Raw genomic sequence first — 12200 nt, 5'->3', positions numbered from 1 at the left:
TATTTCAGACTTTGGCAAAAGTTATAACCACTGTACTGAAGTTCCCAGCAGAGCAGACACAAAAGATATTAGAACGAGAAGAGTCTCGATCTACAGTAAGTCCACATTCAGTTTTTTCCTTAGTTTTCTCATCTAATTTTAGAAGCGATAATGGGCTGGATTTTCAGCACTACTGTCAAGTTTCAGGTTTGTAACAAAACCTTCAGGGATTTCATTAATTAGATTGCGACGGCAAGGTGGCTCAGTGGTTAGCACTGCTGCTTCATAGTGCCAGGGGCCTGGGTTCAGTTCCACCCTCAGACAATTGTCTGTGCAGAATTTGCTCATTTTCCCCATGTCTGTGTGGGTTTCCTCCAGGTGCTCCAGTTTCCTCCCACAGTTCAAAGATGTGCAGGTTAGGTGGTTTGGTCATAGTGTCGAGGGATATGTAAGTTAGGTGGATTAGCCATGGCAAATGCAACATCACAGGGAAGAGGTAGGCGGGTGAGTGTAGGTGGGATGCTCTTCAGAGAGTCAGTGTGGACTTGTTGGGCGGAATAGCTTGTTACCACACTGGGGATTCCATGAATTAGATTTTTGGTCTGAACTATATCTATAAATGAAATGCTGCCAAGTTGTTTCTCCTTCAGGGAGAATGGATACCATGTAAAGTAATGAACCTCATTATGACAAAGTGGAATCATGTGACTTTAATCTGTTACTTAAAAGCTCTTTACAGTTCAAATTAGAACTCTAATTGTCCATTGCTTATATTTCATACATTCTTGTCTGTTGCCCAAAATTATCAGTCTTTTTTCCTTACCCTAACCCAATTTTCCCATGGCAAGTACATACCACAAATTTAAAAAATTCAAACCAAATACCAAAGTTCCATCGTTTATTAATTTAACTTAATCTAACAAATAATACTTAGAATGAACAAGATATTTCCAAATGTTATCTTCTATTTGTAAAGTGGGAGTGTCTTGAAGATGTGACGCTTGCTCTGTAGAAATACAAACTTGTTTCTTTTCTGGTGTCAGAATTGCAAATTATTGTAGTGTGCCTGTTTAGTCAATTCCTTTTATGAATTTGTGAAAGCCACCATTCTGACAGAGTGCTCAAGTTTTTAAAAAAAATGAAAAAAATTAGTCAATTTTAACAATTGAAAACCATTTATAAGTGGGGAAAAATAGATTTGCAGATGTCATTAGATTAGTGTTGTTATCAATAATGCTTCAAAATTATTTTGAGTTCAACATAGTGAGTACTTTAGAATCCTTTGTTTCTGTACCAGCATTCTTTGGGACTTAGGCGCCCATTTGAGTTTCTATTGATTATAAGGCCTAAGATCACTACTGTGTTGTAGAATTAACTGGTTGCATCCTATGAACTGCAAAAATATGAGAAATAAGCTAGATGATGTGCCTAATTGGTTTAATGACTGAGCTGACATCGAACGTTTTGTGTTTAAAAAGATGCCTTTAACAAGTAATTGTACTGACCCACTGAACTTCTGTGATTTTCCTATTAAGTGTTCCATTCTGTCCTGACCTAAGATGCAAATGAATGATAATATTTTAGCTTTGTGATCTGCTCAAAGTAATTAATCAGAAGTTGATCTCTGGATATACTACTGTACCTTATTGCCTCAAAGGAACACAGCTAAGCTTAGCAGTAGATGAATAAATTGCATTAGCATGACAGGTGGCCTTACCTTTCTTAAAATATATATTTTACTAAATACGGATATTATTAGATATGTATTCTAATTCACAGTAGTTACTCAAGTACTTTCCCAATGTGTATGTCATGTTATGGTATTTGTTTGATAAAAGTTAAAGATCACAAAGCTTCAGAGATAGTAGGAACTGCAGATGCTGGAGAATCTGAGATAACAAGGTGTAGACCTGGATGAACACAGCAGGCTAAGCAGCATCAGAGGAGCAGGAAGGCTGACGTTTCGGGCCGAGACCCTTCTTCAGAAAGAAGCTACCAGGATTTCTTCTGCCACTGAAAGTGAAATAAAACACCTACAAACAGTCACTGTAATACAAAACTTAAATTTTGTTGAAGTGAATGTTGCATGGCTGAAACTTTTCATCCTGCACTCATCAGGACAAGTGCAAAAGTATCAAATATTGAACAATCACAACATTTATATTCAGGGAGAAGAGACACTGGCCGAGGGCTTACTAGCTAATAGCACACTTGGGATTCTTCAACAGACAGTACTCGGTTGCAGTACCACATCCAACATTTGTTTTTGGTTTTGCTGTTTGAATATGGTCTGTACTTTGCCGAATACAAATAACCGAAGGAATGTACTGTTTGATTCAATCAGCCTACGTGGGGGTTGTATACAATAGTAAAAAATGTTGTGATAGTTAAAATTTTGGTATTCATATGTCTGTTCTGATAAGGGAAAGATGAAAGTCTCTAGCAATTTGCCTGTCTTCTTAGCTCTGTAAAGACTTTATATCTGTTTCAAAATGTTTCAAAAGCCTTTCCAATGCCAGTTGTCAAAATTTATGTAAAAATGCTAACAAATCACATGATTCATCTTAGAGGAGAAAAAGAGTACTGAAGAAAACTTGATTATTTCCTCATTTTCCTCAACCTTGAAATTACAAAAGGGCAGATCATGCAGCTTCCTATTTAAAAACAATCGGTCCATACCTTGGGATCTATTTAAACAATTTCCCTGCAGGGAACCTCAAAGGCCCACCTCGTATTAGCAAGTAAACCTAATGGTTATGCTTCAGATGCCACAATACCCAACAGTAATAATGCAGAGAATTGGCGAACGTATGGATGTAGTAGCCTCTTGATAGTAGTTTGGACTGGTAATTCAGAGAACTGGTCTGTGAACAGACATTATGAGTACAGACTGTGCCATTGCAGCTGAAGAATTTAAATCCAAGTAATTAACTAAGCCACAAATTGAGTAATAAATTAGCTGTAGCAGTGGTGACATTATAGTAAAAGACACCTCATTCACTAATGCCTTTTAAGGGAAGAAATCTGCTACCCTGCCCTCTGAAGTTTAGTTACCTTCAAGAAGATAGTTATCACCTTCTGAGGGAGTTAGGAATGACCTTAAATGCTAGTTTTGCCAAGGGACCCCCTATCCCATGAATGAATGCAAATTTTTTTAAAAATACAAGTATAGGGGGTTCACGATTTACAAATGTCCAACTTATGATCAGACATACTTACGCACGTGAGTCCATTCATACAAACATTTCCTGTGCTTAAGAACAGCTACTTCTAGTTTGTCCTACATTGCATACAAATCGACTTATGAACAGACCAAAGAACCCACGGACTGCCTGTAGTTTGCAAAATAGTAACATGTCTCAGAGTTGATATTTGTTTGATGCATGTATAGACTTTGCTGTTCTGACATATGACATCGTCTCCATCCCTTTATATATCGCCATCATATAAAGTTTCTGTAGGCTTGCAACTTGAGTGGGATGAAAATTTTAAAATCACACGATAAATCATCCTTTGAATTGTAGGTTTCAATCTCAGATTCTGTTGCTCATACACACAAGTTTTCTCCCTCTGTATTTTGTCCACAGTCATTTGTATTTCTGACCCAGATCATTGTTCCCAGACCTTATCTTTAATAATCCTCATTATACAGCCTCCTATACTAACTCGGTACTTTTAAAATCTAGGAGTAAATTACTGCAGATGCAGGAATCTGTTGAAAACGACAAATGCTGGAGATCACAGGAAGTCGTACAGCATCCATGGAGAGGGAGCATGCTAACTTGCTCTCAACAGAAGAATCAGCTAGACTCCACGTTAGTTTGCCCTCTCTCTGCGGATGTTGCTCCAACATTTGTTTTTTTTTCTGAAATCTCATGTCCCAGATACTTCAGTGCCCGGTAGTCATTGCAGCAGCATTTGCTGGATTCTGGGTCAGGACCATGTAAGAGCTCCTTACCTCTTTTAGAGATAATGGGAACTGCAGATGCAGGAGATTCCAAGATAATAAAATGTGAGGCTGGACGAACACAGCAGGCCAAGCAGCATCTCAGGAGCACAAAAGCTGACGTTTCGGGCCTAGACCCTTCATCAGATGATGAAGGGTCTAGGCCCGAAACGTCAGCTTTTGTGCTCCTGAGATGCTGCTTGGCCTGCTGTGTTCGTCCAGCCTCACATTTTATTATCTTACCTCTTTTAGACTTTGCTTTCACTTTAAGCCTTTATGCACTTAAAATCCGAACATGGTATCAGTAGACCATTGTCTCGCATTTATCTCATATTTAGGCCTGGATTTTCAAAAACCAAAACTTGGTTTGTATTATTAATGTTCTAAAGGTATTGAAAAATACAAGAGTGCCAAATCTTGTGAATTTTTTTTCCCAGCAGTTTTGATTCTGGACTGCATTAGCTGTTAGTTTAGGCCTATTAATACAAAAGTGCAATGAAAGGTGGGTCAGTAAATATTGTTATGACTGAGTTGGATAGATTAATAGTTGACAAGAGAAACAATGGTATAGGGAGTGAACAGGAAAACGGAGTTGAGACCACAATCAAACTAGCCATAATATTACCAAATGCCATTACAGGCTTGAGGGACCAAATGGCCATTCCTGCTCCTAATTCATATGTATGTACTTTATGTGGAAGTGAAGGAGCACAGTAGGCTAGGCAGCATGAGAGTAGCAGGAAAGCTGATTTTTCGAGTTGGGACACTTCAGCATTTCTGCATCAGCAGTTCTTACTATCTCTGTATGTACCTTGTGCTCTTTTAAACAAGTGCTCCCTCTGTTGGATGATTGTGCATAATTCAGAGTACCGAACTTTCGGATGGATGTGAAGATTTTGGAGAGAGCTGAGATTTGCTAGAATAGCTCCAGTGATGATAGTTTGCTATTACATGGATAGACTGAAGAAGGTTTGGAGTGGAGGAGGCTGAGGAGAATTGATAGACGTGTTTAAAATTCAAAAGAGTTTGAAATGATTAAGTAAAGTGAATCATTTCCAGAAGGTGAGGGTCAAAAACCAGACCTTCTTGGTAATTTAAGGAAATTGACAAAAAAAAACAAGGGAAACATGACTTTTTCTACAATGAAGTCATTCACATTTGGACCGCATTGACTGGTACAAAGAATATATATATAGATTCAATGTGGTGTGCATAAGGAAACTGGTTATTCATTAGAGAGAGAAAAGATAAGGTGTGAGAACAGAAGGAGGGAGTGGTACCTATTGCATTGTTCTTTGTATGAACCCGTGTAGACCCAAATAGCTTCCGGTTATACTGTGCAGTTATATAATTTCATAGCATTTATAAGTATCATTGGTGATTGCTCACAAATTCATTTCATTTTCTTAATTAGAAGGCTTGGTTTATATTCCGTCACTGTTATTTCTGAACTCCTCTAAAGTTTCACTGATGGGTGCATAATATTTTAACATGAGCAGCTTAAACAGCCCAGTTTTGATTTGAAAGTATTTACAATAAAAAAAATTGTTCAGCTGCAAGATTAATACAATATAAGTACTGTTGACCTCTAAGTCACTGCCGTTGATTTATGCTTGTACAGAAAATAGGAAGATATTTATTGATCAATTCAGTATGGCTAAACTTCAGTGCACCATTGGTTACTGCTGGTAAATGATGTTCTGAGTGTTGCGGACAATCAGACAAACTCCTGAACACTGCAGTAAATGATCTCGCTTGTCCCAACTAACTTGTTATGTGAGGAGATGCTGTCACTGCCAGAAGGTCTTCCAGCTCTGTTTTGGAGGTCTGTATCAAATCTATATCACACAAGTGGCAGTGAACCTCCCTTATTTATTTGCACTCTACCTAGTTCAAAAAACCAATTCACATGAGCAGAATCAATGCCATTAATCATTGTGAAGACCTTAATTGTATCTTTTTGGAATCTATGTTTATCTTTTTATAAATAAAAAGTGCACTTTGATGATCCATTGCAATTTATTTCATCAATAACACCGTTAACTAAGAATAAAGTGCATGAAATTGAGGGTAAATGACTGACATGGCTCAGAAATTGGCTGAGAAGAACATAGAACATTACAGCATAGTACAGGCCCTTTGGCCTTCGATGTTATGCTGACCTGTCATACCTGAAGATGGTAGAAAGTACCAATGATGGGTAGATACTTAAATTGGCAAGATGTGGCCAGTAGTATCCCACAAGAATCTGTGTCAGGGCCTCATTTATTCACGTTATTTATTAATAATTTGGATAATCAAATATATCCAGATTTGTTGATCATGCAATGTTGTGTGGCCTTGTAGACAGTGTAGATGATAGTGTAAACTATTATGAAGGGTTGTTGATAATCTCAGTAAATAGCCAAAGTTGTTGCAGACGTATTTCAATGTGCAAATGTGAGATTATCCATGTTGGAACAAAAGAGGATGGATATGGGTACTTTCTGGATGGTATGAAGTTAAATACAGTGGATGTTCAAAGAGACTGGGACCTTCAAAATTTTACCAACAGGTGCGGAAAATTATCAAGAAAGATAACGGAATGCTGGCCTTTATTTCGAAAGGACTACAGTACAAGGATGCAGAAGTTAAGGTGCAGTTATACACAGCCTTGATAGACCCCACTTGGAATATTGAGAGAAGATCTGGGCAGCACACCTTAGGCAGGATATATTGGCCTCAGAGGGAGTACAATGTAAGTTTACGAGAATAATACCTGGACTTCAGGAGTTAAGTTATGAAGACAGATTGTGTAAATTTGGCCTGTTTTTTGTGGAATTTAGAACATTAAGGGGTGATCTGCCCAGTTTTCAAGGTATTAACAGGAAAAACAGTAGATAAAGAAATTATTTTCACTAGTTGGGGATTCTAGAATTTCGAGACATAGTCGGACAATTCAGGCCAGATGGTTTAGGAGAGATGTTAAGAAGCTGGTTTACACACCAAATGTAGTAGTGGTTTGGAACTCATCCCCAAACAGCAGTGGATTGTGGATTAGGATATATGCCATTATCCAAGCCATTAATAAATAATGTGAATTTACTTTCTAATCCCATGTAAGTGCCCAATGATTTTCAAGGCATCTTCAATCAGGTATCCATCGTAGAAAATAAAAGAAGTCAGAGAATGCTGGGGCGTGGATAAGTCATGGAGTGAATGGAATCGTTAGCTGGTTTAAAGCCAAAAAAAAAGAGAAGGCTGGAAATACTTTTATAACTCATTTTGGGTGTTGGCAACACTAAGATTGCAGTAAATTACAGAAATGTGTTCATTAACTTGAAGAATGTGCAAATAATTGACAAATTTATTTTAAATCTGAAATAGATTAATTTTTGTTAAACAAAGGTATAAAGGGACATGGGTCACAGGCAGATATGTGGAACCAGGCCACAGGCCAGCCATAATCTCGTTGAATGGTGGGACAGGCTTGAAGTCTGAATGGCCCACTCCCGTTCATATGTGTGCAAACCCAGTAAATGTGTCTGATGTCTGGAACAATATTACTTGCATTTCTGAAATTCAGGAAGAAAGCCTTTTTGTTTATGTTAATGTGTTGCAGCATGGACTGCAGGGATTGGTTGGATCAATGATGAGTTTTAAGCGAAAATTGACCAGAAACTGGAAGCGGAGCACCAAGCAGAACTGGGGAGAAAGTGGGACAATATAAATTAGTTTTTGAAAAATGTATTTTTTTACAGCTATTCCCTTCTGTTTCTTGGTATCTTTGTTGTTTTCTCTGTCTCTGCTCTTCCTCATTGCTCTTCCTTCCCTCCACCTTAGAGAACCCAACATGTTTGTTCTATCCTTCAGTTCTGAAGTGGAATTGCATTCGACATGAAACATTAATTCTTTCCTTCTCTTCGGGCGCTACCAAATCTGTCAAATACATCTAACTCTTTCTTTCATTTGTTTTGAATTCCCAGTAACTGCATTATTTTGCTTTTGTTTTGCGTTTATGTTAGTTTTGGATTGCTTTAACTAAGAGCTGGCATTGATACAGAGCACCATGTGACCAAATACTCTGTATTCAACATTTTTTCAATGATTTACAGCAGCAGTGCATTAAATTTCCATTTATCCTAACGATCCATAGCATAGTATTGTCAATAACTATTTCCCCTTGTTTCTCCCAATTTAACCAACGTATAAAACTCAATGTAAAATTCAAAATATAATGATTCTACATATAAAACTTCCCTAGTAAAAATGCTACACTGTGACTGATTCTCCCTTTCGAAATAGATGACTCTGTCAGTTAGGTCAAAATTGGTCCATTTCCTGCTACCAGGTTGTAAAATCTCTTCTGATCTAAAAAGACTTTAGATTTGCTACTGATTGTGTTTCTTTATAGTAGTGCTCCAGGCATTTGTTGCCACACTGAAATAGCCCATTTATACATGAAAACATCCATTTTGATGTTTCCTATCCCATGTACATGCTTATGGATTTTTGAGAGGCTTCCAATCAGGTGCCCATTTTCAACAAATGAAAGAGGTCAGAGGATGTTGAGTCAGAGGACAAGTGGTAGAATCATTAGCCACTTTCAATTCAAAAAACAGAGAATGGGGTAAAGTGCATTTGTTTAAAAGGTACAAAGTGGTGTTTTTTATGTTGTTTTTCTTTTTTCCTGAAGTATGCTAGCCTTCATTGCTCAGACCTTTGAAGTACAGGAGTTGGGGCGTCATTTTACGTCATGTTAGTGAGGCCATTTTTTGGAGTACTGTGTTCATTTCTGGTTGCCCTGTTATAAGAAGGGTATTATTAAATTGGAGAGGGTTCAGAAAAGAGTTACAAGATTCTGACAGAGGTCGAGGATTTGAGTTACAAGGAGAGACTGGATAGGCTGGGAGTTTTTTCAGTGGAGGGTAGGAGGTTGAGGGGTGACCTTGTAGAGGTTTATGAAATCATGAGGGGCAGGGATAAGATGAATAGCAAAGGCCTTTTCCATAGGGTAGAGGAGTTCAAAACTAGAGGGCATATTTTTAAGGCGATAGGAGAAGTTTTAAAAGGGACTTGGGGGTGGTTCTCATCTGGAACAAACTAACAGAGGAAGTGGTAGATGCAGGTACAGCTGCAACATTCAAAAGTCATTTGGATAGGTACATGAATTGGAAATATTTTAGAAAGAAATGGGCCAAACACAGGCAAATGGGACTAGTTTAGTGTGAGAATCTTAATTGGCATGGACGAGTTGGACTAAATGGACTGTTCGCTTGCTGTATGACTGTCCCTGGACCGTTGCTGTTCACAATTTAGGTTCATCATTTGAATTTTAGAACAGCAACACAATTTCTAAATTTGTGATTACACCACATTTTGAGGTTATCAACACAGACTGAAATAAATTACAGAAATACATAAATAAATTTGGAGAATGGGCAAGTAAATGGGAAATTATGTTTTGATCTGAAGAACGGGAAAGTTGCTTATTTTGAATCCGTAATTGCTAATGGTGCTTGGTCTGGACACTTCAATCACTGGAAATGGCTTGTTTATGTCTGCTCCCCCACACCTTATTTGTTTTGAACGCATTTCTCTAATCAATTCTAATTCTTCATTGCTCAAATAACTGATTTTCAAGACTTTCTTCATATTTGAATTTCCCCATTTCCTGTAGATCTTTTTTGTTCTGTGTCATAGCCTATGTTGCCTTATTATCCTTGCTGTAGTTTGATGATGGTATATTTTCATTATTAGATCTTAATGTTTATATTGTGTACTTGTTATAAAACGTAACTTTCCATTGCCTGTTCCACCTTGGTACTTTTAGGTTTTAGGATCCTGAACCTACCAAATACTACTTCCTAAAGTGCCCGTCAGTGTCAAATTATTTCCTTCTTACATCTGTACTGCTGTTATCCTAATTGTAATAAGCTTATTTGTTTTATAATTATGCTTTTTGTAGGTATTTTTATAGATTTTTACGTTTATGCTTGAATTTCACTTATAATCATTCATAATGAAGGCCTGGAGTCATTTTACAAATATGAAAAGTGCTTTTTGGAAAAATTGATTTGTTTCTAACGTACATGCAAGCTGTTTTGTGTGAATAGCATGACTAAAATTTCAAACATAAAAGAATTTGAGTAATTTAACTCGTTTCATTATCTGTTGTGTTATTTGGATAGTTCCTGGAGAATTTTAAACTAATTTCAATTTTAAAGCTGCAATCAAATATATGATGGCTTCTAAATGTTCCCTGGTTTGAATATTGGCTTGGAGTATTCAATAAGTACCCTCTCGCAGTAAATGATGCATCCATTACTTAGTCCACCATTGCTTTTGCACAGTCCACCACTAGGGAATGGAAACAAGTCAGCAGAAAAACTTATCCATCTCTAACTTTCTTGACACATTTAGTACAGTATATCAGATTAAGAACAAATGAAACTTCTTATTATGAGACTTGATTTCAATTGAAGTACACTTGAATGCATCAGGATAAAGTGACATTCTTGTGCATCATCGCCAATTTTCTGTAATGAATTTTTAATGAGAGAGTTTGGTTATAATTTAAAATAGGAGAGTTGACTACAGCTTTATCAATCCAGTTATAATGCGAATTTAGTTAAGAAGTCATACAGGAAACTTTAAGTTTGGAACTTGGTTTGCCTGTTTTGTCCTTGGAATATAGCTAATTGAACAGCCATGTGTTCAGATAGATTAAAACAGAGCTGGCACAGTATAAATTGTGACAGTGTTTCTCGGAAAAAATACAACGGAGAATAATGCCAAATTGTATTGAGAGAGAAGTTGACCAGCCGTTTCAGGAATATTTGAATACATAAGCATTTAATTTCCTTTTCAATGATGGCTCGGAGATAACTGCAAATTGTCAGGTTATTATGTGGCAAATATAATTTACAAAATAATGTGAAAGTAGATAGATAGATAGATGTTTGCTTAGTCTAGGTCAAGTTGACATAAGGAAGGAGGAAGTGTTCGGTATCCTAAAAGACATTAAGGTCGACAAGTCCCCAGGCCCGGATGGGATCTATCCCAGGTTACTGAGGGAAGCGAGAGAGGAAATATCCGGGGCCCTAACAGATATCTTTGCAGTGCCCTTAGACACGGGTGAGGTCCCAGAGGACTGGAGACTTGCTAATGTTGTCCCCTTGTTTAAAAAGGGTAGCAAGGATAATCCAGGTAATTATCGACCGGTGAGCCTGACGTCAGTGGTAGGGAAGCTACTGGAGAAGATACTGAGGGATAAGATCCACTCCCATTTGGAAGAAAATGGGCTTATCAGTGATAGGCAACGTGGTTTTGTACAGGGAAGGTCATGTCTTACCAACTTAATAGAATTCTTTGAGGACGTGACAAAGTTGATTGATGAGGGAAAGGCTGTAGATGTCATATACATGGACTTCAGTAAGGTGTTTGATAAGGTTTCCCATGGCGGGCTGATGGAGAGAGTGAAGTCACATGGGGTCCAGGGTGTGCTAGCCAGATGGATTTAAAAAACTGGCAGTGCAACAGGAGACAGAGGGTAGTAGTAGAATGGAGTTTCTCAAATTGGAGACCTGTAGCCAGTGATGTTCCACAGGGATCTGTGCTGGGACCACTGTTGTTTGTGATATATGTAAATGATCTGGAGGAAGGTGTAAGTGGTCTGATCAGCAAGTTTGCTGATGACACTAAGATTGGGGGAGGGAGCTGGTAGTGAAGGGGACTATCAGAAATTACAGCAGAATGTAGATAGACTGGAGAGTTGGGCAGATAAATGGCAGATGGCGTTCAATCCGGGCAAATGCGAGGTGATGCATTTTGGAAGATCAAATTCAAGGGCGAACTATACAGTAAATGGAAAAGTCCTCGGGAAAATTGATGAACAGAGAGATCTGGGTGTTCAGGTCCATTGTTCCCTGAAGGTGACAATGCAGGTCAATAGGGTGGTCAAGAAGGCATATGGCATGCTTTCCTTCATTGGGCGGGGTATTGAGTACAAGAGTTGGCAGGTCATGTTGCATAGGACTTTGGTTCGGCCAAATCTGGAGTACTGTGTACAGTTCTGGTCGCCACATTACCAAAAGGATGTGGATGCTTTGGAGCGGGTGCAGAGGAGGTTCACCAGGATGTTGCCTGGTATGGAGGGTGCTAGCTATGAAGAGAGGTTGAATAGATTAGGATTATTTTCATTAGAAAGACGGAGATTGAGGGGGGGACCTGAATATGGTCTACAAAATCATGAGGGGTATAGCCAGGGTGGATAGCAAAAAGCTTTTTCCCAGAG

General features: G+C 38.1%; 1 protein-coding gene across 3 annotated transcripts in view; it reads left to right on the top strand.

Annotated features, from left to right (window-relative positions):
• golga4 (golgin A4) overlaps window positions 1-12200 on the top strand; it is a 160801-nt gene that overhangs the window by 141133 nt on the left and 7468 nt on the right. For all 3 annotated transcript variants that reach the window (XM_048528967.2, XM_048528965.2, XM_048528968.2), the window contains one exon: window positions 9-95. In XM_048528967.2, coding sequence (XP_048384924.1) covers window positions 9-95 — 87 coding nt within the window. The remainder of the gene's footprint in view (window positions 1-8; window positions 96-12200) is intronic.

The sequence above is a fragment of the Stegostoma tigrinum genome, chromosome 5 (assembly GCF_030684315.1).
Source record: "Stegostoma tigrinum isolate sSteTig4 chromosome 5, sSteTig4.hap1, whole genome shotgun sequence".
Lineage (NCBI taxonomy): Eukaryota > Metazoa > Chordata > Chondrichthyes > Orectolobiformes > Stegostomatidae > Stegostoma > Stegostoma tigrinum.
Note: the sequence above shows the minus strand (reverse complement) of the source record. Positions and strands in the feature narration are given on the sequence as shown.